The sequence below is a fragment of the Xiphophorus hellerii genome, chromosome 22 (genome assembly GCF_003331165.1).
Source record: "Xiphophorus hellerii strain 12219 chromosome 22, Xiphophorus_hellerii-4.1, whole genome shotgun sequence".
NCBI lineage: Eukaryota > Metazoa > Chordata > Actinopteri > Cyprinodontiformes > Poeciliidae > Xiphophorus > Xiphophorus hellerii.
This window is the reverse complement of record NC_045693.1, coordinates 5,167,897-5,189,936: the sequence shown is the minus strand read 5'-3', so window position 1 is coordinate 5,189,936 and position 22,040 is coordinate 5,167,897. Positions and strand designations below refer to the sequence as shown.

At 37.1% G+C, this 22,040-nt stretch overlaps 1 protein-coding gene across 1 annotated transcript in view; it reads left to right on the top strand.

Moving 5' to 3' along the window:
- The window catches only part of adgra1b (adhesion G protein-coupled receptor A1b), a 190,735-nt gene that overhangs the window by 60,592 nt on the left and 108,103 nt on the right, over window positions 1-22,040 (top strand). The window contains exons 9-12 of the mRNA XM_032553794.1: window positions 4,281-4,500; window positions 5,175-5,324; window positions 6,905-7,066; window positions 7,390-7,623. Coding sequence (XP_032409685.1) covers window positions 4,281-4,500; window positions 5,175-5,324; window positions 6,905-7,066; window positions 7,390-7,623 — 766 coding nt within the window. The remainder of the gene's footprint in view (window positions 1-4,280; window positions 4,501-5,174; window positions 5,325-6,904; window positions 7,067-7,389; window positions 7,624-22,040) is intronic.

Sequence of the window (22,040 nt, the reverse complement as noted above, 5' to 3'; positions counted from 1 at the left end):
AATAGCTTTTGATTTTAGTACATGTGACCACTTAATGCTGCACATTCAAAGAATGACCGTTTGAATTTCTTTATAATCCATAAAATGTTTAGAAAATCTGCTGTGCATAATAATTTGGAACATTTTGCATTTTGAGTTTTTTATTTTTGAAAAAAATACTGTTCTCATGGGGAACTTTGTTCAGTAAAATTAGATTTATACTGTAATAGTGACTTGAAAATTATACTGACCATCATTTGCATTGACCATTTAAGAAAATCTGAGAAAATATCACTAGCATAATAATTTGAAACACGGTGTATTAAGAATGTAAGACTTTACCTCTGCCAAAATCCTCAGACAAAACCAACAAGGAGGAATTAATTACTGAAATGTTTTTATTTTTTCAGCTTAAAATACCATAACTATCAAGAAATAAACCTAGATTTCTGACAGCAGGGAGGTCATGTGAGGTCAGCAGACCGAGCACACCTAAAGGTGGTAATCACATAACAATCATTCCAGTATTTTAATGAAAACTTTAAAAGTTTTGATTCATGATATATTGTTATTAAAACAGTTGTAATGTCCCGTTTCACTTTCAGTGGGAGGTGAGTTTGATCACCATATTCAAAGTTGTTACAAAGCCTGAATATAATATTCAAAGATTAACCCAAAGGCAGAAGATTCATAGAAAAACAAAAAGGGCCTAGACTGGATCCCTGTGGGACAATATACTGATATAGACGGACAGAAAAAGGCTTTAATACTTGATACTATATCTGGAACCATTTACCACACCATTTAATTCCTGCAAACAACTCAGCATGTGAGCTAAGGTCTGCCAAAACTACCAAATGATTTTTAAAAGGTGCAAAAGCACCGAGACAACAGTATTTCTCTGTAGTCTGCAGCTAAAAGTAAATTATAAAAAAAATCTTAAGACTGCTTTAGAACTATGAAAGAGTTTTTAAAATAATTTCAGTATAAAAATCCTGAAACATAAAAAATGTAGCTTGATTAAAAACAGCCAGGAAAGAAGCTGGAACAACAGCAATAAAAGGCTATGTACGACTTTCCAGTTAAAAAGAGTAAACAACACAGAATATTAAAGAAACCCTGATGCTATTTTGGTCTTAGAAGTTTAGTTTAACAACAACGTAAAGTCTAAATGACTAAATTGGTCTATTATCATTTTTAAAACATTGCCAAAATAAAGAATTTCCTGTCAACATACGACACAGAAACACTAGTTCCTGGTTTTTATTTTCTGTAGATTAGATTAATGACTTTACATTCAAGATGTTGTAGCATCATCCAAAATGCTGCGGTCAAAGTCCTGACCAACACCAGAAAGACGGATCACGTAACACCAATCAGTGTTGTAGATCCCTCAAAGGCAGAAAATGCCGTCTCCTTTGAATCACGACTGAAAAAAAGAGTTGTGTACAGCTCATTGTGATCTAAAGATCTCCATGTTAAACCTTTTGCACTATCACTGATCAGTGATTGGAGAGGAAGATTAAAAACACCCAGCAATGCTTTTCCAGAGCTTAACAATTTCTGGAATTTCTATATTTTTTAACTACTTGTTGAAAAATAATTTTCATTCAACGTTGTTAAGGATTTGATATATTGAAATCTGTTTTTAAGCAAGACTGAGATCATTTTTGTCATTTCAATGTCCTGTAAATTGCCTATTCAAATGAATTTGCCTTGCTTTGCCTATTTATTACACATTTATTGTATCAGAGTCAAAATAGAGTAGTTGTAAAAACAATCCTTTCCTAGAAACTTAAGTGTACAACTTGTTCTGTATAATTAGCAGTAATGGGCAGTAATCACTGGGTTTAAAAGCTCTTACCAGGAGGTCTCCTTCAAAATACGGCTCTGGTTTAACCTCATTATGAATAATTCCTCCAAATGCAATGTGATTTATCACCAGAAATTATTTTTAAATCACACCACTCACTTGCTCTGTTATTACGTTGATAGTTACTGTGGAATTGAGGTTCTTGAGTCTTTTTCCTGGCTGTATCAAACCGTTTTTTTGTTTGTTTTATTTTCAGCCTGAAATCTTGTCTTATTAGTCCCAAATGCAAGTCCCAAAGTCAGGTAGTCTAGCTTTTCAGATTATGTATAACCAAATGAGCCTTCTTGTTTTCATGACTAAGAGGAACCAACATGTCTCCCTCTACCCATCCTGCTTTTCTGTCCTGTCCACTCCTTGTGGGAAACCTTGTAATGGTGCACACTCTTTCAACCATCTACCTCTCTCTTTCATGCGGCCGTGTTGTTGTCATGTACTGTATGTTCCCTTGTAGATGCTCTACTTTACTGCCCACTTTCTGAACAGCCAGCTTCAAGTCTTTGTCTCTGACAGAGCATTGGAGTAATGGGCTGGAAAATGAGCCTGTTTTTTTGTAGGGGTGAAATTAATGCCATTTATTACCAAGTAGCTCCTGCTCCAGCTCCAGCTCCAGCAACATGAATGAAAAGATAAGGGGACTGCGGGTGGGGAAAGGGTAGTGAGATGCCATGTCTCTAACCTCTGAACAGATTACTTGCCTCCTAAACACCCGGCTTTAATTTTAATTTAGATTAAGTCAAAGTGTGTCGACATTAAGCACTACATGACATATTTTCTGTGGTAGACTTTTTAAGTAGCTGCAAGCAGAAAACTAGAAAATGTGCAGCAAGCGATTTTCTTTTGGGCAATTTAAATCATTACAAAGCATCTGTTTCCAAATGCTACTGAAACATAGCGACAGGGAATGTTACAATCTGCAGTTCCAAACTCTTTTAAATCATTAATTAATTTATAATCGTCTTTTTGGGAGATCGATTGATTGTGTAAAACTCTAGTTTTTTAAAAACAATTTCTTTGTATTAATTGTGACTCTTCATTAGTACACACAGACTCGGATATATACATGTACTTATGCAGATATTTGTTTAAATATTTCTTTAAACATTTTCATGCTAAGCATCAGAATTGATGGGTCTTTTTGAATTTGTTGGATTCCTGGTACGGAAGTGGCTTTTCAGCACCGTCCATGAATAGAGTTGAGGTCAGAGTAACTTGTTAGCCTTCTGTAAGGATTTCTAACCAGTTTTTAGACCTAATTTTGGGCTCAATGCCTTGTTTGCCCCAACTCTAAAGTTCATCCAGCTATTTCATCTGAAGTTATACAATTAGAGATATTTCTCCTTCTTCATCATTCCATTCACTTTGTACAATGCCCTACTACTTGCTGCAGAGAAGCAGCCTCCTGGCATGATGCTACCAACAGCATGTTACCAACAAATTACTTTTGGAATAAAACAGAATAACATTAAGTTTCTTGTTGTCTGTTGTTAAAGCTCTGAACTACAACGTGGGTAAAATGTTTGGATTATACTAAAAGAGTAAATCAATGCCAGAAAACCAGCGAGTTTTAATGGATCCTGCCAACTGTGCCATAAGTTATGGGCAAGTATCCAGCCAGAATGAAGTTAGAAGATTGTTGGTGGCGAAAAGGAGGAGGTTTCTTCTTCTTATTTTACATAGGTCTACATTTCAGCATGTTTGCTTAGTGTTGGGTGTTTTCTGATACGGAGTGTAAATGCATTTCTGACTGTAACTACAGATGTTTTGCTGGCTTTGTACTGTGAACAAAACCTTATTTGGCCTAACACTAACAGACAGTGCCCAGAAAATGAAAATGATCCATTTGCTTGATAAACCAATCTGACTCCAAGTCCAGGTTGGTCAGCAGAGCAGCTCTGTGTGCTGCTCTGTGATGACATTATTGAGAAAGTCTAATTTCTTGCTCCAGAGGAGATTTTATTGAACTTTGCATGGTCATCAAAACAACAGTAATGTGAGAAATCCGTTTTAAGTGGAATTGGGTTGTTACATCAGAGACACATTCACTTACATTTGCCATCCTCTACTCTGGTGCACATTAAAGTGTTGTGCATGCATGCAGAAATGTGGGGTTCACACTCAGATCAATCTCCTCATTATTTGGGTCTATTAGAAAAGCGATATACGCAAGATTTTTTTAAAATAGTGTGAAAGGTTTTCAGAAAGATCTCCCACACACATGGAGAAAGTTACTCAACTGTCTCACTTTGTGACAATGGCAAATGTTTTTAAAGTCATTTATCAGAATCTAATGAAATGCTGCAATAAAAATATTTAATGCAAGATATACTATTTAAAAGAATGTCCTAAGTAGAATATTAAACTTGATTTCTAAATTTCAGGTTAATATGTTTCAGCATAATTTCATTCAATGATGTATTTTTGGGGCCAGATGGCCGAAGACTCTGGCCGGGATTCTGGCTTTCCTGCCGTGCACTCCTGCAACCTTTGGATCTGCCCCCAGTCTGGCTGGCAGCGCTTCCCACCGCTCGGGCCAACGGGAGAAGAAAGCATGGCGACGATGCGATCGGGGTGGGCGGTGGGCTGAAGAGGACTACACTCAGTGCCCATATGCCAGTGAACTGACCCGCGTGCTGCATCAGCTCACTCAGGTATGGCGGCTCATAAAGAAACCAAATTGCTTTTTCTGTTATGCAAAACATTTTGTTCATGTTGATTTTTTTTTACTTGCTTGCTTTGTTTTAAATGTAAGATTTATAGCAAAGAGATTCATCTCAATAAATTAGAATATCACCAAATGTATTTTATCTCAGTGGCTCAAATCAAATTCATAAATTATCATAATTCAAAGAGTTATACATTTTAAGTGTATGTTTCGTTTTTTAATTTTTTGTTTGTTTAAAATTGTAATATTTCATAAGACCTCTTAAAAATATTTTTAATGCAAAAATGTTATATTATGACATTTAATACCAGGTGGAAAACCTGAGTGAAGTTGGCTTCCCCACCTTACTAAAAGCAAATTAAGTTGCTGTCAAAAGTTTGTGCAGCTAAAACTTCTGTTTGTGGCGCTATAATTTTAATGATAAATGTTTCCACAGGTCATGAAAGGTAGTAACAATATGGGTAGCTTTTTTGGACTTTTATCAAATTCTAAGCCAATGGAGATGGTTCTAAATTAACTTTACAATAATATTCTAATTTGTTGAGATGTACTTGTAGTCCTGAAATAAAATGCTGCAAAACATACTGTTAAAATTGTTGAAAACTGTCAGTCTGGCTCTTTTAACCTAATATTGTCTCTAAATATCACGTTTTATTTCAGATACCGATTAATATCAGCAATTCCCAGACTCTGGGTCAGCAGTTAGTGGCTTTTACCAGCAGGGCTGCTGACTTTACAGATGTTATGGACGTCATCTTTGTCACTCACCTTGTGGAAAGACTAACAAGACTGCTGGAGAAAAAAAAAGATGTAAGAGCAAAGGTTTGCTTCTTTGCAAGAAAATGCAGTTTTTACCCTAAATGAACTCTGGATACCAGAGGAAGATTTTATATCAAGCTATAGGTCAATTATGCAGTAGTAACAGTGCTGAGGCTAGCAAGTTAGAAGAATTTGTATTTGTTTACACTTACATGGTTAATCAACATAGGTCACTTTAGGGGAGATATTATTAGAAGATACTTAGTGTCCTTTTATCCCAAGGACAATGCACAAGAGGCCATCCTCATTGAGCCAATAAAAAATAGTCAAACGAAGCAACAATGAAATATATAATGAGTAAATAGCAAACCCCCATCCCAAAGCAGCGATTAAGCGCCTTTGGAGCTGCTAATCTAAATTAAATCTCTCTTTTATGAATGAAGACACCATTGTCTACTTTGCAGTTCTGACTGGGGTTATAAATGTACCTGTTGGAGAGGATTTATTTGATGTTAATGGTGTGTGTCTTTGAATAATTGTGTCTACACTAACCTATTTCCTTGCAAATGCACCCATTTTGCCTCCACATCGCCAACATTTGTTTTACATTTTTATTAAAATTTTATGTGATAGACCAACACAAAGTCATGCTTCGTTGTAAAATGGAACAAAAAGATACAGCGATGTCCGTTTGTAGCCCCTCTAAATGTGTTCATTGTAGAGTGTTGCAATCACAGTTTCAAATCTTTTGGTATGTTTTCACCAACTTTCAACATTTAGTCAATCCCTCAGTATGAGAGATTGCTGGAAAAGTCAACAACCCAATGCAAACAACTTTCAACTGTTGCCCTATGCTCATCCAGGAGGAGCGAATGCTGTGAATCAGTGGCTTGATAAAATCTGCTGGGTTTCCTTGGATAGAAACCCTTTTAAGCCAATTGAATAATAAACTGAGCATGTCTGCATTGTTTAATCAGTCTGAGATGCTTAGCTTGGAATCTATTTCATTAGATTTAATTGATTTTTTTTGATGTGAGATAACATGTGTTGTAAATTAGCTGTTAATAAATAAACCTATTTGAATAAAATTGCCACCATCACCATGTTTAATGGTTGGGATGTCACTTTTAGATTAAAACATAAGCCAAAGGTTTAAACACCAAACTGACTTTTCTTCTTATGGCTTTTCTTCAACAGATTCTCCCATTCATGCTTTCTGTTCACTAATTTTCTCTAACAAACTACAATAACTCTTTAAAGATGCAAAAAAAATTAATTTCCCTTTGGGATCAATAAAATATTTTTGAATTTGAAACTTCTGCGGTCTTCACAGAACAGCTGAATTTATACTAAGTTACACACTTATGAAATCAATTGCCTATCCTGGATTTTGTTTAAGGGTACTGAACACAAATGAATGCCACACTTTTCAGAGTGTACTTTAAAAACATGGAAGACCATTTTGTTCCCCTTTTATTGATAATGTAGTAGAGTTGGCGTTGCTCTATCACATAAAATCCTAAGAAAACACACTGAATTTTGTGTTTGCGGTATTACAACATGGAAAACCCAATGAGCTAGAAATGCTTTTCAATCATGGTGTGTAAATGTGGCTGCTTGTCTTTCTGCAGCTGGGAGACTACATCTCAGGCATTGCCAGTAACATGATGCTGGTGGAGGAGCATATCCTGTGGATGGCGCAGAACGAGGCCAGAGCGTGCACGCGGATCGTCCAGTGTGTGGAGCGTATTGCCGACTTGGCGCTGACAGAAGACAATCGAGTCATTTCTAAGGTGCGTTACACTTCAGGTCAGAGAGAGGTTATATTTTCTTTCTAAATATCTCACTGCTTTGCTTGCTCTTTTGTATCAGAATAATGAAGTCTAGATGGGGCTTAATCAGACAAGTAGAGTAATGAAACACAAAGATAAATTGCTTCCTCCCATTGTTTCATCTTGCCTCTGCCTATTCTCTCCTTCTGGCTGTCACTGGGGATAAAAGCATCTGCAAAATGATTAATATAAAACCTCTGTTCCTCTTCTTTCTCTTTTTGTTACTTTTCAACCTTTCTCCCCCCATCCCCTGCTCTCCTTAACGTTTGGGGGATTTTCCATAGGTATCTGCTAACATAGCTCTGGAGGCTTTTCTGATCAAGCCGTCAAACTTTCTTGGTTTATCCTGCACGGCGCTCGAGCAGACCCCCACGTCCACCAGCCTGCCCGTCCCACACAGCCACTCCTACCGCAACAAGGACAAACACGGAGAGCAGGAGGCCGCAGGAGAGTCGTTGCTCAGTTTCAAATGCCACACTGTCAACAACAGTGGCTCGCCAGCCAGTCAACTCAGCAAGGTAAGACGAGCAAATAAGCAGTGTGAAAATTTGTAAAATGTCCCAGTTGCTCCATTGCTTGGTGTAATGTATCAAAGGAATCAGGAAATGACATGGTTTGTGTAACAGTGGAAGGCTGTTTGATAAGCTGAAACCTTGATTTGTATGCCACAGATCATCTCGGGGTTGTACATGGGTCAGTCTTTTCATACAAGTCAGCAGCTTGGGAGTTTGTGAATGAGAATCAATCTTCAGTGATGGATATGATGGCCTTGTGTTCTTGTCGCTTTATATCAGCGCCACCATGGCCCCAGTTGTGGCTGTCCCAAATGACAAATAGATGCATCTGCAGCAGGCAGGCCAAGCAGTTTTATCCCCTGGATCACCTAAAAAATACAAAATAAAAGTTGGCATCCACTTATTAATTTTGTAGAAAAAAACAATCATTATGTATGTTTTTAAGCATTTAAGTACAATCACCGAAAGGATAAAAATAAGTATGTGGATCTTTTTCCACGTTTTACGGCTTTTTAGTTGTATTTGATTTCCTTCTGCCTTCGTCTAACTGTGTGAAATCCCTCTGGTTTTATCAGCATTTTCAGGGCTGCTTGTAGCTCCAGGCTATGGGAAACTTCTATTTACGTAGAAAACGCTGCAAAGGTCGCACACTCAGAAATCATAGTTGGGCTGCCTTTAAAGAAAGTAGAAGAATATTATTAAATCAGTAGTGAACTTTAGACGGTGTTCATCAAATGTGATGTTATGATCATGGTTGCTACTCCTGCCAAAAGCTTACATGCACTCATCATTGCCATATGTCTTACTTATTTTTAGCTGTTTTTAAACAGGTCTTTTGGGAGTGCACTAATAATAAAACAATTTGCATAACTTTAAAAACAAATATCAGGTACAATATTTTTAAATATATTGTAATTATTTTCTGATGTCTAACAGCTAAAATACATCAATATACCACCTCAATATTATTGGGACAAATATCTCAGGTTTTTGTAGCTATCAATAATTTTCTGAAATAACTCTCCCTCTTATTTATATAATCTTTAAGTCTCATTTCAGTCCTGACAAGCATTGTTGAAATTTTAAGTAACAAACTAACAGCTAACTTTTAGCTTGTTTTATCCATCCGGTATCCAATCTTTTGTGACCTTCATCATTACCACATCAAAACATCTGAATTTATCTAAATTTCAGCCTAATAGTAGTGATTGGAAGTGAAGTTGATGATTAGTCCTGTCTAGATAACTCCATCCAGTTTTTGAAGTGCACCAGTTCACTGACAGCTAAACAAACCACTGAGCTGATGGTGCCACCATGCGTGGCAACTGGTGTTGTTCTTCAATTGGAAAGCTTTACCTCGACTTCTTCAAGTATTGTTCCTGACATTCTGCCAGGTTGCTCCCTGTCCCACTCCAGACAACATTAAAACAATAAATTATAACCTGTCCACTCAACATTAACTTAAAAATAAAAAAATATTGTCACTGTATATTGTTGATTCATATTACCCTGATAAAAGATGACTGATACTCAGAATTAATGACATCAGTGTCTGGGCTGAGTGGATTAGAACTCCAGAACGACGCTGTTTGTCTGACTCTGTTTGCCATATGACCGTCTTGACTTTTTATGGTTCTGGCTGAATGTTTTATTCTGGTGTGATACTGCATACATATTTTGGATCAACTCCTGATATGATGCCTTGTTGAATATCCATCCATCCATCCATTTTCTGTTCACCCTTGTCCCTAATGGGGTCGGGAGGGTTGCTGGTGCCTATCTCCAGCTACGTTCCGGGCGAGAGGCGGGGTTCACCCTGGACAGGTCGCCAGTCTGTCACAGGGCAACACAGAGACATACAGGACAAACAACCATGCACACACACACTCACACACATGATGCCTTGTTGAATAACAAATAAAAATTCAAATACATGCACAGTGCATTCCAAGTTTTGGGTACTTACTGAAATAAGAAGTGAAGCAAATACTTAATTTAGGCAACACAGCCAAGATATCTTGCTGTCAGCACCTTAGAGATTTTGACAGAACTTTGTACAAACTCATCATAAATGATCCACTTAGTAAACAATCATAGACATGTTGCATACTTGGATTGCTGGCTCTCAATTTTTATTTTTTCTTGTTAAAAATGGTAACCTTATTTACAGTCTTTTCATTTTAAACTAGTGATTTGTCAGCATGCAGGTACGTTACTAGATGAGCTGCATTGTCCATACTACAGCCAGTTTTCAAAGGTGTCTGTTTTTAAAAGTCTGCTTTTAAATATATTCCAGATGTTATTTCATTTCCCTAAAGAGGCTGTTTATGCTTAAGTGTTCCATCGTTGCTTAATTAAAACAAGTCTGCATAAAGTTCTCCACAGTGATATAGAGTCCATTAATGCTGCATTATTCCTCGTTTGCACTGAGAAGTATGGCAGAGATTGATGTGATTTGGTATGCTATTTTGTCTGTTTTTATCATAAAAGTGGCATAAGAGGGCAACAACAATGAAAAATGATATATACTCTCCAAAGAAAACTGGATTTTTAGAGCTAGATGTAATCCTTTGTGAAATTTCTGATCTTGACATCTCTTCAAGCTATGAAAATTTTCCATTTGAAGTGTAAAAGCGGTGAGTGCAAACACACGTCAAATTAAATACTTTATTTCAACCGGGACAAATCCCTTCATGCAGTGTTGGCGAATGCAACAAACACAGTAAGAGACAGGAAACAGAATATTCCAACTGATGCTGAAAACAAATTATCCGACTGAAAGCAAATGCATTATGTGAACCACTTCTAGATGTGAGGTGTCAGGCTCATAGGAGATGAAATGTAGTTTTAGCAGCTGTTAATGAATGACAGTGAAAGCCTGTTGAGTTAAAGTTACCATTATTTTCCTTCACCAGAAAGGTGGCACGGTTATTCAGAGCATTCATTGTTGTGCACGTTAAAAACACTGGGTATCACTTATCAGAAACAAATTGAAATGCTCCAAAGGATCACTCAAAGACACGCTCCCATGTGACTCGTCAGTCGACTTGTCTAACACTGCTCAGTGAAGACTCCCATATGCACACAGCTCTACAACTTGTTAGCGAGGAGGCACTACAAAAGGTGATAATATGTCAAAAAAGATCCTAGTTGAGCTCATGGGATGAGCTAATCGGGATGTTAAATTACAAATAATTTAACATTCCCTGTTTTTGTGTAGTGACAGATAGATAGGTTGAGTAACCGTGTTGTTGTGTGTTGCAGATTTCTGCCCAGGTTCCTATTGAAAATGAGTTCTGGACCTCAATGGGGTTTTACCTGGTTAAAGAATGGTAGATAAACAGACACAGACTGACATGACTGTCACTTCACTTTTACTTGAGTCCTTTAACTTGAAATGAGTAATGAGTACCAAACAGTTCCTCCTGCCATGCATGTCATTTTCTTGTTTCTATAACAAGCTCATTTCATCTAATGTGCTTGTTGATGAAATGTGAAAACATGCAAACAGTCATATTTACCTGCTTTTCTTCTGTGGAGTTCTTGCCATCCTGTGATATCAGGACGCTGTGCAACCCAGTACAATAATATTAAGAAAATTGAAAGTTAAAATTCCAGATATTGTGTTCCACTTTGTTTTGCGTAGCAAATCTGATCCTGATATCTGCTAAATATCTGGTGACAGTAATGTTTTCCAGTCCAGAGCAGACATACTGCAACATTTATTGTTGCCTTTGGTGAGAATGTTGTGTAAGTTAGCAACAATGATAAACCACACAGTTGATATATAATTTGTTTAGAACTGTGCAATATGTCACATCATAACCATGAAGCGACATCGGTGTGTGGAACATTGCAGTTGCTAAAGAATGAACCCAGTATGTGGTAGGCACAAACTCAGAAAAACATAGTTGTTGTAATATTATTAAATATTGTGATGATAATATTGATAACGATCAGCACACCTTACTTTTTCTTCCTCATGTTCCTTAACACTCTTTATGAGCTTTAGCATATCGCCTGCTAAAAATATTGTCAGATCCAACAGCCACAAAATATTATTGATATGCAGACTTTGCATGAATAATCCTACTTAATTTTGCTTTCAACAGTACTTTGCTATTCCCCAGACATACAGTTATGAGAATTGCAGTTTAATAGGTTGTGGATATTGACTGGTTCAGACTCCGCTACTTGTGTTAGGCTTCTTCCTTTTGGTTTGTATTTAGTTCAGCTGTCTGTGTTTGTTGTATCTATTTGTTATTTCCATGCCTTTGCTTCCTGCTCTCCCCAACTGTCCCTCATCTCCTCATTAACTCACCTGTTTAGCATTCCAGTAATCAAGCTCCCCAGTATAAATATGAGTTGTTTTTTCTCAGTAGGTGTTGCAGCCATCCTGTGTTCCTCCTGTAATTTATTAGTTTAAATTTTCCCTGTACTCAATAGATTTTGGTTAGCTTTTGATTTCCCCTGTTTTAAGTAAAAAGTGTTTTCATTCACGTGCCTCATGCCTCCTCTCTGCGTTTGGGTCCCCCACTTTGCCATCACTGACAGAACAAGTGTACCTCATAAAGATCCCAGTGAGTATGTGCTGCACAGACGCTCTCCTGATGGAACTTTTTTTTTGTTCTTCTGTTATAACTTAAAATGTTCCTGTTTTTGTTGTAGTCTGTAAAACTCCCCATTATTTCTCATCTTGGGGTCATAGGAAGTAGCTGTTTTTTCATTAGCATAGAATATGTTATCTACTTATATCAGTTCAAAGCAGCATGAAATCAGTTAGCTGTAACTCAAAATGCACTCAAATTGTTTTTTCTAATAAAAAACACAACTTTTCTAATAGTAAAAGGTTAACTATATTTTGAAGTGAAGCTTTTGTAAAAAAAAAATAAATAAATAAAAAGCACAGCTATGCATCAACTCTTCTGTTACAAACTATTTCATCTCTTTGTGTAACTGATTGCCTGGATGAGTGATCTATCTCCAATCTGGCAAACACTTACCACTCTTTAAAGTCCTTTTCATGTCCAATTGCACTTAGACTTGCAGCATATGGCCCTGCTGATTGCCATCTTTCCAAAAAGTGCCAACATTATGCATTATACTGCTCTGACATTAATCCTTGTGACTCTGTCATTTTTTTTTTTATATCTTTATATATATTGACATATCTTATCAGTCGTTTTTTTCTTCATATTTGAAATAAATTAACTGCTTTTTTTTAATCCCCGATGCTAATGTCAGCAGTTATAGTCTACATTTCTGAAAAAGTTCCACCACCTACAGAAGATATAATCTGATGCAGTCAGAAATCAGTTTTATACAGTGCAAAGCTTCACTGTCACCAATGAAGAGATGTGCATGATAAATTAGTAACTAATTTCCAGATTCTAAAATGTTACAACATTTTCTTGATCTGTGAAAACCAAGTATTTCCAGCATTTTGAAATGACTTCATGATTAATACTAGAAATATTGTTTTCGCACTGCACTTTGTTGGGATGAAGCTAAGAACAGCATCTGGCTCCAAACCAGTTTTTTCAATTTTTGTTCGACAGTAATTTGACTGGTTTGGCTGAACCTAAATAACAAGTCTTTAAGAGGATTAAACTTTCATGGAAAGGATGGATGTGTGTTTTTCTAAATAAACATAACTCCCACTGGAGTAAAGACTGAGTGATAAAGAAAAAGCTAAGGAAAAGCTCACATAAGCACAAGGATTTGCCTGCACAGAGGTTTCAATTGAAAACTGCTTTGCACACTCATTGTTGTCTTGGTAGCAAAGTGTATTAAAGAAGATTTGGCTGCAACATCCTCCCAAACAATCACATCTGCTTCTTCATTCTCTCCCACTTTCTTAGGGTGCATGTGAGTGACTGAAAGCTGCTATACGGTGATGATTTAGAGTCTCAAACTGATCAACTGCAATCAACTTGCTTCCTCTCACCTAATCCCTAATGATTTGGGGAACAATGACGTGAAAGGCCTGCTCTAAAGCAAGTGTTTGGAAGGTCTGAAAGTTGTTTCTGCCAATAAGTTACAATACATCACCAGCTGGAACTGTAATGACAGCAAGACTTTTAAATGAGAAAATCACTTAGTTATTTGTTACGTCTAAAGAAGGAAATATGCAAATAGATCCACACAAGGCAGAGGGCATTTGTCATTTTCAGCATTGTGATTATTGCAGACTTGACTGCCTTGCACAATAATTATACATGTTAAACCTTTGCACAATTTATCATTACAACTGGATATCTCAATGTATTTGAATTTCATGTGATAGACCAACAAAAAGCAGTCCTTTAGTTGGGCCACGATAGGTAAGTCATGGTGAGCATTTGAGTCAGGAGCAGCAGAGAGGCCTGTGGGAAACCTAGAAGAGCTTTGACAAATCTTCTGGTTCTGGGTCTGACTCACGATCAAAGATGTACTGTCGTATTATTGAGCATGCTTCTTATAGACCTTTCCTAATTTGTTCAAGGAAGCTTAATAGTTCTCTGTTAATATGTCCTTTATGTCAGGTTCAGATCTGTAAAGCTTTTAATTGTGAGTCTTAAAATTCATTTCAAAAAGTTTTCAAGATCCTTTTAGTGTTTTTCCTGGAACATAAGATCTGAATTCACCCCTCAGTTGGTAACTGATGATGTTCTGCACAGATTCACAACTAATCATTCTTAAATTACACAACCATATGGCATCCTATCTTATTTCCTGAGTCAATGGGCATTATCCTGGAACTGAACTGTAGCGTGAAGATTTCATAAAGGGGACACAGTTTGAGACAATATTTGCCATTTTAGATGTTCATCTTCTGGGTCATTGACAGATAATATGTGGTTGGAGTATCCCATCTCTATCTACCTATAGACAACCTCTCACTGCCTCCAGAGGTCCACAGCTCTCTGTATACTGCTTAATGCTTTGCAAAAGGATTCATACACCATTTGTCATAATAAAACCACATATGCCAATATATTTTACTGGATTCATTTGTGATAATGAAATAAGTTTTTACCAACAGCAATCTGACAAGTGTAGAAGCCATTCAAATTTAGCCCTTAGGTCACTACTTTGTAGCACCAGCTTTTTCTGCATGTCTTTTGAAGGATGTCTCCAGCTTTGCAAATCTAGAGACATGAATGTAAGCCAGGTGTTTCTGTCGATTAACTCAAGTTCAGTTGGAGTGAATGGAGAGGTACATGTCGATGGCATTTTTTTTAAGTATTGCTATTTAGATTTTATTTCAATTTAACAGATAAATATCTTTAGATCTAAACCCATTCAACTTCTTCTGTACTTTTTCAGTCTTCAGTGTTGCCATGCTCTCTCTGTTTTCAGATGATTAACTAAACAGCTACTGTGAGACATGCAAGCATGGAGTATTGTTTTATTCCTCAACTCTAATTTAAATGTCTCCGCAACTTTTTCACTGACATGTCCGCTGTGTTTTCATGTTACTGTTTGTTCACTAATGTTCTCTGAAAAACCTCTGAGGCCTTGCTGGAATTATACTGAAGTGAAGTTACACACAAGAAGATTCTATCTGACTTATAGAAAATAGATTGACCGGGATTTTATTTCACAAATGCATGCCACAGTTTGCAGATTTTTGTTAAAGAAGTTTGAAAATATAACATTTTACTTCCACTTCCCAACTACAAAATATTTTGAGTCGCTCTATCAAATACAATCTTTTTAAAACACACTGAGCGTACTGTGCATTAGCCTCCTTTAAGGCTGGGTTTTCTTTCTACTTTAACTTTGAAAACTAAAGAACGACAGCTTAGGGGAAGAAAATCATACATTTTATGTGATGCAAACTGTGAAGCTGTTGCTTTTCTGCTGGACAAAGTGGAAAGTTGTTTCCAGGCCAAGTTCCACTCATGGCTACAATAAGGCTCCTAGTCTACATGTATCAACACCAACGCATAGATTATTTTGTCTGGAGCTTCCACTCAATGACTTTTCCCTTTGTGTCTGTGCTTAGTTCGGTATAGCCAACAGTTCTTCCTCTATATATATTCTCATTCATACAAATATCCATAAATATCTGATCAATGACATAAGCAACTCCTTCTCCATTTTTTTAATATGGGGGAATGAGTTTATTCTGACCATATTATCCACCAAAATGTGCTGTGGAAGCAAATATCTCTACATTATAACCTCATGATCTCAGCAGTGTGCCATTATTCAGCCATGTGGAGGAAATATTTACATTTCTGCATCTGAGATCCACAGAAGCAGCAATGCTGTCACCATCCTGTCATAAACACTAAACAGTCTTAAGGATGTTGCCAAGACTGCTAAGAAAAGAAGAGAAAGTGATCCCTGAATCATCTGCATTAAAAGCACGTTTAATATCCTTCCAAGCTGAACCATCACCATTAGCACTGATTTGCACAAGAGAAACAGAGCAACAATAAAACCCAACTGTCTACTGCACAGGAAAATATTGATATCACACATCATTCAAAAGAAATATAGAGAAATCACGAGCTGGCTTAGATAGGTGGCTTGTTGGCTTAGATCAATTTGATGCAGTTCATTTATGTAGCGCCAATTCACGACATGTCATCTCAAGGCACTTTACAAAAAACAAACTACTTTAAATTCATGCAGATTTAAAGTAAATTACATGCATTCCAATTGATCCTAGTTATCAAACATTGCAGCTGATATCAGTTTATTTTATTTAAAAAAGACAAAAACCCTGGCAGATTGCATCAAGTCATTGACTTGCAGCATTCACTTCTTCTGAACGAGCTTGTAGCTAATGATGCAGTTGACAATCACTTGCGTTGTGTCATTGACTTTGTGACAATCTCATACTGAGCATGCATGCAGCGACAGTGGTGAGGGAGAAACCTTCAACAGAACCAGCTTGGTGTGAACAGCCGTCTGCTACCACTGACTACAGAGCATACACACACACACACACACCCACAGAAAAACAAAGAAACAGAAGCACTGATCAAACTTTGGACTTGATCATAACATACTGTAAAACATAAACATATAGACATCTAATTCCTTTGAAATAATTTTCTCTACTATATAAATGTTCTCAAATGTACGTTTTTCAGTGTGTCATTATGCACCTGCAACAAATTAATTTATTTTAATGGTTTTTATGCAGCTTTACCAGACGTGCAAACACATTTGTGATTATGCACCGTTTAAACGGAAAAACTATAGTCTATGACAGAGGTGACTTGCTTCATTTGAAAAACATAACCCACATTCATACTAGAAAACCAAATAGAAGAGAACCAAATAAAGGTGACGTAATCATTCCTTTCTAAGTGGAACTTGTTCCACTTAGAAAGGAATGATTATGGATCGGTTTCCAGTAAGCAGCATTTAAAGTGCTTTCCTCCAGGGTGAATATTTCAGGGGCTCCTCATTAGCTTGTTGACCTGTGACTCAGAATGCAGGGGCCACACATTAGAAAAAATCTTCCTTACATGTTTGACATACAAACAATTTGAGGTTAATTGCATGGATGCTCAGCTATGATTAACTGACAAAGTCAAATGGCTACTGGCATTAACAGTGGATAAAAAAAAACAGGCTTGTAATTGCTCATGCTATTTCTTTTGATGAAGCGGGGATTGAGCTTGTGTATGAGTTTGGGAGCATTTATGCAGACTTGCGTTGTTGAACTTACTTATGCATGCAAGCTTATATCATTTCACATCACGGATTTGATGAAATGCAAAGTTTGAATCTTAAGTACGAACTGTTTATGTATGCGTGTTTGACCGCACATCCAGGGATTACTCTTCAGTGTGAAGGTAAATTTTTCTCCCTCCCAGAGGAATCACATCTTTTTCTCTCTTTGCAGCTCGGTGATACAAACAGGCCTGTGATGCAGCAGTGAGAGGCCTTGAATGCTAAACACATAAGAGAGGAAAGCAGAAGGGGAAAGGGGAGGAGAACTAGGGGGAGAGTAGACAAAAAAAGAGAAGTGGGAATGGAGGACAGTGAAAGAGAGAATGGATACAGTACAGCCAAAAATGACAAATGAGAGACTAGAGAAGGGCTTCTACTGGAGCAAGATGTGAAGCTGTGAGATTCAGTGGGAATAAGAGTAATATTAGGAACAAGAGGCAAGAGAAATTGCCTAATCAATAACTGGAGATCAACAGACCCTTGGGGCTACTGTCTATTTCCATTGACTCAGAGAGAAAGATTTATTTCCATTTTATGAAAAGACAAGGAAGCTGACCTCCTACCTCATATATTCTGTTTTGGACATGTTCCCTTATGAATCCATTTCGCTGCAATTACCTAAACTTTTTTTTTTGTTTTCCTAAATCAAAGGCTAGAGTTTTCTTTTTTTTAAGTTACTCCTTCCCAAAGTTGCTTTAATACATTGTCAAACATCACATTGAAGGATACAGGAAAATCCTCTGTGGGCCGTGTTGTCCATTGCAGAGTTTAACTGCTGCATAACAATAATTTCCATCTCACTCTGCACCACAGGGCACAGATGAATGGAGCCCTTTGCTCATTTCTGATTCATCTTTATACATCTAGTTTTTTCAGCACTTTGCTTAACACCATTTCATCAGACGAGGATGTTCATATAATTCACAGATGTATCTCAATAAACACGGCCACTGCATACAAATTTATAAAATATAGGAGTTCCACTTTTGAATTGAATTCATGAAATCATGACGTTTTTGATGCTATTCTATGTTGGTAAGACACACCTGTATACAGTCAATTCAGAGACATTCTGAAAACGACAGTCGAGATAACAACTGGACAGAAATGAACTGAACTCTGGTGAACAATAATTATCATTAGCATTACACTTGGCCTTCAGGACTTTTTCTTTTGTAATCAGAAGAAAAATAGATATTGAAAATATAAAGGTAAATACCTTCCATAAACTCTGTTCTGCCTTTGAAACCAGTAAATTGGGTCATAGAGGTAACAGGTTGGTAACCAGTTCATCTTTTGGGAATCTGAAGATATTCCCAGCCCATAAGGGATGTACAGTTCTGGGACTGTGATGGGATCTCTTCCCATTGATAATCCATTCCCAAAACACAGCTGACCTCTGTAGAGGACTCTGCTTCAAGTTCCTCCCCAATGATGGAGCTCCTACGCTTCTGATAAGGCTTAACCAACTCACACAAACAGAAGGTTCATAACAGCTGCTTCTACCAAGGGTCTCCATCTTTTGGTTGTTGACCAAATTGCATGACCTTATATGATGGTCAGAATGAAGACACGTCTTGCTTAGCAGCCTCCGCACTGCAAAAACACAACAAACTTTCAGTTTTCTGAAAGTTTGTTCCAGATTAGTGGAGCATAAAAACTGAATGCTGCTTTTTCTGATTTATTATTATTTATGATTAGCAAGGTTTCTTAGAGTGAGTCCTCCTGAATTGACTGCTCCACATCCGGTTGTCTGTAATATACCTTTAAACTTTGACTTTTGACCTCTATTGCACTATTTCACTGCCAGATTTTATGTGGACTAAATAAACTCTTACTTGTGCCTGACAAGTTATAGAATCCATTGCAGCTGATTGTCTAAGTTATGTAAATAGTTGTTTTTTTTTATTTGGCTAATAGATGCAGAAATAAAGATCATCAAGGCCAAAACATTCTGCAAATGCATGACTGCCCTACTTATTATGGCAGTATAGCTTAGTGCACAATTTCCCCACTTACAGGAGGACTAGAACCATCTGTCAGCTTTCAATGTTCTTTGAAACAACCTTGAGATTTATTTTACCAGCCGTGACATTTTTGACAAAAACAGCACGTCTTCAGTCAACAGCACCAATATGGTTCAAATCCCAGTGTAAACCAAAGTAAACACGGAACAACACATTCCCTCTCCAACTAAAATGAAGTCCAGCCAGGAACAGAAAGTTGATGGTCTTGGCAACAGCCAGATATTTGTTTTGCCTTTCTAGAAATTTTCGCCAAGACATAGGGTTCTGTATAATAAATGCTTTTCCTTCTTGTTATAGTAAATCTTCTAATTCTAACAGTTTAAATGGCTGTGTCAACTTGGTGACAGTTGATGATATTTTATCTCTGAGGCCAATTATCTGTGCCTCCACATTGACATGACATTAGGTCATTAGACCAGGCAGGAGCTGAGCTTCCGCCGCTATTATAGTCAGATGGCATTTATCATTGTTGCGTTCTCATTTGCACTTACTTGACCCTTCCCTCCAGTAATAAAGAGGTAGGTTGGTTTGCTTAGTTTGATTTACGCTGCATTTTATTTATTATTATATTATGTGGGGGGAGAGGTTTGTGGAGATTGTAATGCATTATTGCTCTGCATGTATAGTTTAGGTCATGTCATGTTAACCTGCTAAATCCATTTGAAGACTATTTCTAATTTGTTTGGGACCTTAGATCATTTTGGAATATCCAATTATGTTTTAGTTTCAACCATCTGACCCAAACAGTCATCCTTATATGAAAGAAAACTGGTTGGGATGATGCCGATCAGGGACAGTCAGGGAACTGCCAACTCATATTTACCATTAAATTACATTTCCTGAAACACCAGTGCCACTGTTCCCACTGAAGCCAGTTTTACATTGGCTTAACGTGAAATGGTGCTGATCAAGTTCCCTTCACCTAAAATTTGTAGCTGTCCACTTTAACAAGACAAATACCTTCTTGAGTGAAGGTTTACATTTAGATAGAATTTGAACTGTGGCTACAAAGACGGGTAGTGTGTTTGAAGGTGTGAAAGTGAGGTTTTAAAATATGAGAAAACTTTACTAACCTTCAAATGTGGTGGAGGGAACATTATGATGTGAAGCTGTTGTGCTTTCAGTGGTACCTGTACGCTACAAAATGAATGAAACTATGGAGGAGGTGGACTACTTGCCATTCATGTGAAATCAAGCTAGATGGCTGAAACTTTCCCAAAGTTGAGTGTTTGATCTGCTAAGTGATCCCAAATCAACAAAACAGGCTTTAAAATGTACAAAGCAGACTAAGAATCTTACCTTACCTACCTTATCATGATTTTAAGGACAGGTTTTGTTTTCACTTCAGTTTTGAGTTCTGACATTTTTAATGTATTTGGCATTTTGGTGCACTATTATTTATTTGTCTTTTGTCTAGTCCTTATTTAATTCATCCCTGTATTTTCCTCATTCAGTTATTTTCTTCGGTGTTTGATTGTAGTTTTTACAGACTGTGTCAAAGCCATTCTCCCTCTGTGCCTCAGTTCATGCTCCCCCACAGCTCAGTGCGCCTCATTCACTAAAATAAACTCACCTGTGCATTGTTCTCCCAGTTTATATACTCAGTCTTTTATTCAGTTTTCCTCTTGGTTTATTTTCCTGTGTGTTCAGTTCCAGTTGTGTCTCAAGTTTTGATTCATGCCTTTGTTTCAAGTTTATCTGTTTAGGATTCTTTATAAAAAAAAGAAAACCCCCAAAAACATTGACTTTTGTCGTGATTCTGCCTGCCTCATGCATTTGTGTGGATCTTTGACAAAACTATATTGACTATTTTTGGCCTATACTTGAAAGTCATGACATTTCCAGGAAGATAACCAGTTTAAATTCCAGTCAGAAAACTGGTCAAATATCCAACCAGAATTACACCAGATGCTTGTTGACGGTTTCAAAAGTTGTCAGAGAGCATCATTTAAACAAATCCCAGTGTGAATATAAATATATTGTTTTAAGTTTCTATTTTATATTTATTGAATATTAGAGAGGCACTGAATCCGTGTTTTTGATATTAAAAATATTTTTCAAGCAACTCATAAAAAACAAAATTAATGAGCACGATGAGTACATGTACACTCTTGACTAAAAATTGAATAGCACATACATTTTTCGCATTTTTCCTTACCTGTTCTGCTCAACCTTTTTAAATGTGTCCTAAAAACTGCAAATGCTCAGCCAGATTACTGAGTTCAGCTCCGATGCTCTAAGTATTCCAAGCCTGTCCTGCTTTATCTGCCGCCCTTTGCTTTTGGTGTGAAAATCAAAGTTGAAATGACTCTGTTCTATCCTCCTTTCTCTCCCCCCATTTCATCTCCGAAAGTAGCCGGCTGAAAGTAGGGTGAAGCACCAGGGCATCCTTTGCAATTCAACTCGTTTGGTCCCTTCATTGGCTTCTCTTCCACACCATTGTGTTTTACTCATGCTGTTCCAAGCTACTTTTGCACTCGTTCTTGTAACTTGGCTCCCATGTCATATGGAGGGTTGTGAATTAACCTGAGAGAACATATTGCCCAAGGTCACCATGAAAGCACAGCATGGGATCTGTACAGAAAAAAAGAGAAAAACAAATAGATCTTGTTTACTTGATTGGATATGCTGCTTAGTAATGGATAAAGCATCAAACTCACATTGAACAGCTGTTAATGTAACAGCCTGTCAGTTCTACAAATCTTGAGGCAAAGC